At 37.2% G+C, this 5,699-nt stretch overlaps 1 protein-coding gene across 1 annotated transcript; it reads left to right on the forward strand.

Moving 5' to 3' along the window:
- Positions 1-4,353: 4,353 nt before the first annotated feature.
- Positions 4,354-5,062, forward strand: LOC133323020 (uncharacterized; the record flags this gene model as incomplete). The annotated part of the gene is made up of 4 exons (XM_061531980.1): positions 4,354-4,367; positions 4,425-4,619; positions 4,683-4,847; positions 4,907-5,062. Coding segments are annotated over 4 exons (530 nt in total), but the record flags the coding sequence as incomplete, so codon positions are not given.
- Positions 5,063-5,699: the final 637 nt, after the last annotated feature.

The following is a 5,699-nucleotide window of genomic DNA, read 5'->3' on the forward strand; positions in this document are numbered from 1 at the left end:
ATTCCTTTAATAAATCCACGCCTTGTATAGATGACCCTTGAAAAAATATTCCTTTAATAAATCCACGCCTTGTATAGATGACCCTTGAAAAAATATTCCTTTAATAAATCCACGCCTTGTATAGATGACCCTTGAAAAAATATTCCTTTAATAAATCCACGCCTTGTATAGATGACCCTTGAAAAAATATTCCTTTAATAAATCCACGCCTTGTATAGATGACCCTTGAAAAAATATTCCTTTAATAAATCCACGCCTTGTATAGATGACCCTTGAAAAAATATTCCTTTAATAAATCCACGCCTTGTATAGATGACCCTTGAAAAAATATTCCTTTAATAAATCCACGCCTTGTATAGATGACCCTTGAAAAAATATTCCTTTAATAAATCCACGCCTTGTATAGATGACCCTTGAAAAAATATTCCTTTAATAAATCCACGCCTTGTATAGATGACCCTTGAAAAAATATTCCTTTAATAAATCCACGCCTTGTATAGATGACCCTTGAAAAAATATTCCTTTAATAAATCCACGCCTTGTATAGATGACCCTTGAAAAAATATTCCTTTAATAAATCCACGCCTTGTATAGATGACCCTTGAAAAAATATTCCTTTAATAAATCCACGCCTTGTATAGATGACCCTTGAAAAAATATTCCTTTAATAAATCCACGCCTTGTATAGATGACCCTTGAAAAAATATTCCCTTAATAAATCCACGCCTTGTATGCAAGGCCCTTGAAAAAATATTCCTTTAATAAATCCACGCCTTGTATAGATGACCCTTGAAAAAATATTCCTTTAATAAATCCACGCCTTGTATAGATGACCCTTGAAAAAATATTCCTTTAATAAATCCACGCCTTGTATAGATGACCCTTGAAAAAATATTCCTTTAATAAATCCACGCCTTGTATAGATGACCCTTGAAAAAATATTCCTTTAATAAATCCACGCCTTGTATAGATGACCCTTGAAAAAATATTCCTTTAATAAATCCACGCCTTGTATAGATGACCCTTGAAAAAATATTCCTTTAATAAATCCACGCCTTGTATAGATGACCCTTGAAAAAATATTCCTTTAATAAATCCACGCCTTGTATAGATGACCCTTGAAAAAATATTCCTTTAATAAATCCACGCCTTGTATAGATGACCCTTGAAAAAATATTCCTTTAATAAATCCACGCCTTGTATAGATGACCCTTGAAAAAATATTCCTTTAATAAATCCGCGCCTTGTATAGATGGCCCTTGAAAAAATATTCCTTTAATAAATCCACGCCTTGTATAGATGACCCTTGAAAAAATATTCCTTTAATAAATCCACGCCTTGTATGCAAGGCCCTTGAAAAAAATATTCTTTTAATAAATCCACGCCTTGTATGGATACTTACTTACTTAGCTGGCTTGTGACAGTATTTCCCAATTTGAAAGACCATATTCGGCAACGTTGTCTTCTACTTGATCTTTCCATCTTATTCGTGGTGTTCCCCTTCTGCGTGAACTATCAGCTTGTTCGCTTTTATTACCTTCTGGGCTGGGACATCTTCATCCATTCTCACAACATGACCTAGCCAACGTAGTCGCTGTAGCTCAATACGTCTAACAATGTAAATGTCCGAGATTAGCTGAACAACGCATGGTTCATTCGACGGCGATATTCACCGTCAACGCAGATCGGCCCATAGATCTTTCGGAGAATTTTTCTCTCAAACACTCCAAGAGCTGTCTCATCTGCTTGCGCAAGTACCCATGCTTCAGATCCATATAACAGCACGGGTAGTATCAGTGTCTGGCGGGAGGTGGCCTTCTCCGAATTTCAAAACTGATGTTATTCGTTTTCTTTATCCAAGGTATATAAAATCTTTGACTACCTCTCAAGTTCCACAGTTGGTCCGAGTCTACTGGGCGTCTTGCGCGTTGATACCATCAGCTTGATCTTCTCGCCGTTTACTGCCAGACCCACATTGGCAGACTCCTTCTCAATTTTTTCAAACGTGGCTGTTACCGCTCTCAGTGTTCGACCCATTATGTCGATGTCATCGGTGTAGGCGAATAACATGTGTTGTTTGGTGTACAGAGTGTCATTTCTGTTCACTTTTGCCTATCGTATGACCTTTTCCAGCTGGGTGTTAAAAACTGCTGATCTTGTGCCAGTTAAAGTTTTCCTGCATAGCCGTATTAATTTTGCAGGAATGCCAAACGCAGACATGGTTTTATACACATCTGGACGAATAGGGCTGTCTAATGCGGCTTTATAGTCGACGAATAGGTGGAATGTGTCGATGTGTTTTTCGTTGGGTTTTTCCAGGATTTGACACAGAGTGAAAATCTGGTCAATAGTGGATTTGGGATGATAGATACAAAGCAACGGCTCTGATTGGCTTTAACATGGCGAAGTTCAGGCTTATCTTGGTCCCTCTTTCAACTCAATTGTGGACACTGACCTCAACGAGGTGCCACCTGGGGTACCTATTTTCATCACCCGATGAAATAATGAGCTAATATGTGCCGCGAGTTCATCCATAAGAACTATAAAAAATGGATTGATGCGTCGGGTTACCAACCTACTATGAAAAAGCAAAGGAAAAGAAAACCAAAACCACATAATGTTGACGACCCCCGCAAACGTATAAAGGACCACGATCTGCGAATCTGCACTTGGAGTGTGCGCACGTTGTACAGAACAGGCGCAGTGTTTGCTTTGCCGGATGTACTCAAGAAGTACAAAGCCGATAATATTGCATTTCCTGTATTATAGCTGATATGAAACGAGACGTGAATTTGGCTGCGGATTTATGGTTAACAGGAAAATAAAAGACATCGTCTCCAAATTCACTCCAGTAGATGAGCGAATTGCTATAATCCGTATAAAAGAGAAGTTCTTCTACATAAGTCTCATTTGCGTCCATGCTCCGACCGAAGATAAAGGTGAACAGACCAAAGAAATATTTTTCGAGCCTATAGAAACAGCATATGACCGTTGCCCTGGCCATGACATTAAAATTCTGCTAGGAGATTTTAATGCAAAAATCGGAAGGGAAAATATCTTTGGCCCCACCGTCGGAAAAGAAGAAGAAGAAACATCAGACAACGGCATGAGGTTGATTGACTTCGCGGCAGCAAAAAACATTGTAGTTCACCCGATCGAACAACGAAAAATCAAATCGATCATGTTGTGATAGACGGAAGGCATTCATCCAGTGTTTTAGATGTCCGATCGATCCGAGGAGCGAATATCGATTCGGACCATTACCTTGCGGCAGCCACGGTACGCACCCGTCTTAATGTAGCAGCAAAGGTGCGATCTAATGTAACACGGAAATTTGACGTCGAAAAGCTGCAAACACAACAGATTACAGAAGTCTACAACGCTCAACTTACCCAACAGTGCACGACAGTTCACAGTGGCACAGAATTGCCCACTCCCTACAAACTGCAGCAAAAGCAACACTTGGGTACCAAAGACCACCATCAAGAAATCCGTGGTCCGATCAGGAGTGTCGTAATGCTACTGATATGAAAAACGCAGCGTATAGGAAAACCAAGCGGACAGTAGCAACACGTAATGCGATGAAGTCCGAAATTTCTACCAACGGGTAAAACACTAAACCGAAGGCTTTGGTGCAGGCACATCCTCCTGTAGAGATAAAGAAGGAAACCTGGTGACAGATACAGACATCGTGTTGAGGATCTGGAAGGAGCATTTTGAAAAACTTCTGGTATCAAATAGTAGCATGCCCAATGATTGGAACCTCAGCATCCTGTGTCCCGTGCACAAAAAAGGAGACAAGACGATATGTGCCAACTATAGAGGCATCCAGCGTACTTTGTGAACGACTGATGCCAATGGTCAATGACATTATTGGATCATACCAATGCGGCCTAGTATGGATGGCCCTTGAAAAAATATTCTTTAACAAAACCACGATTTGTATGGGCCTTAAACAATTTTTTGAAAATCGTTCAGGATTTTGAATGAGAATAAGGTGGAAGTACCCTTAACTATTATTGTTTTGAACCCAAAGTCATTGGGCTTGTTTATGTATTGCAACTGTATTCTTTCCACAACTATGATGTTGTCCAGATAACGGGCTTGATTTAAAGATTTACATGATAGATTTTTTTCAAATGAGGCAAATTCGTTTTTATTGTTGAGCAAGCAATTTTATTGTTAAGTCGTCCAGATCTATATCACTTATATGAATGCATTCACTATCCCACTATATATTGCACGATCAGCAATCGTTTGTTTTCAATTGGAATGGAAAATTGTTAGTTAATTATTATAAAAAAAAGAAAACAATGTTGAAAATATTCCAATTGTTTTGTTTTGCAATTCTAGTTTGCACAGTGAAGGTAGGTGTATTTCATTTAAATTAATGTCTCTTTATTATTGAAAAATATATCCTCTAGGCCCATGACTATGCTGTTGTAGGCGATGAAATGAGCCTCATTCAGCCATGTGATGATACCGAAGATGATGGAACAACAAAATTGGGTGAATTAGCTACATTTAATTTGCAACATGATTATGCCGAGGATATGGAGACAATAATTTCGAATGGTAATTTTACCATTAATGTCGATTTATCCGGCGCACCGATTTTGGTAATTTTTCAATTTGTATTGAAAATTAAGTTAGAAATATTAAATCCTAATTATTACCTTAAGGGTGATATGGAAATCTTCAAATGGGAACGTGGTCATTGGGTTAATACCGTCTTTTCATTAAAACGTGACGATACCTGTGCCGCTCTAGCTGATCCATCTGAATTTTGGTATCCACTTATTGCACAATTTCCCGAAGAGGATCGTGTATGTCCACCACCAAAGGATGTAAGACCATTGTATAATTACAAAGTAACTCTATCCAATATTTTAAAAACTTATTGCAGAAAGTTTTCATTATAAATGGCATCAAAAATCGTCTGGAATTGCGAGATGTCAACTTTCATGGTGACCTATCCGGGAAATATAAAGCTATGATCCATTTTACCATGGGTAAATATACGACATGTTTATCAAGTGTGGTAAATGTTTGGACTATTTAAATATGTGGATGGATATTATTTTGATATATTCAACATAGTAGTAAAAGCTTAAATAAAAAAATAATAGATTTTTTTAAATTAATTTTATTTCAAAAGCCATATTTTTTAAAAAATTAGGACATTATTATAATCATGTGTTATTTTAAAATATATTTTTTTCAATTTGCAGGACATAAGCGTAGATAAAAATATTTTTTTAAGGGCTTAGTTTTTTTTAATATTTTTTAAGGGCTAATAATATTTTTGCCAAGCGTGAATATTTAAAAATATTTTTCAGTCTAAATATAAGAGTGGTTATAACGAGTGGTTTTGTCTAAAATCTTTCAATATTTTCTGGACCTAATTATAAGCCCGAATTTTTAAAAATATTTTTGAGCCTAAAATATACGAGAGTTATTTATTCGTTGGTTGTCTTGAAAAAATATTTTTTTAATTAATCCACGCCTTGTTCGGTGTGTTGTAAATCTTTGTAACTGGTATGTAGGTTTAGGTATTCGGACCTAATTATCGACTCGGCTTGATGTAGTCGGCTCGAATTTTTTACACTCGGGTTGAATTCCTCGAAAAATGATGTAGTCGGCTCGGGATTGTAGTAGTCGGCTCGGGTTGAAGTAGTCGGCTCGGGTTGAAGTAGTCG

The sequence above is a fragment of the Musca vetustissima genome, unplaced genomic scaffold (genome assembly GCF_032173495.1).
Source record: "Musca vetustissima isolate MV318-11 ecotype Yass unplaced genomic scaffold, APGP_CSIRO_Mvet_v1 utg304897, whole genome shotgun sequence".
Classification (NCBI taxonomy): domain Eukaryota; kingdom Metazoa; phylum Arthropoda; class Insecta; order Diptera; family Muscidae; genus Musca; species Musca vetustissima.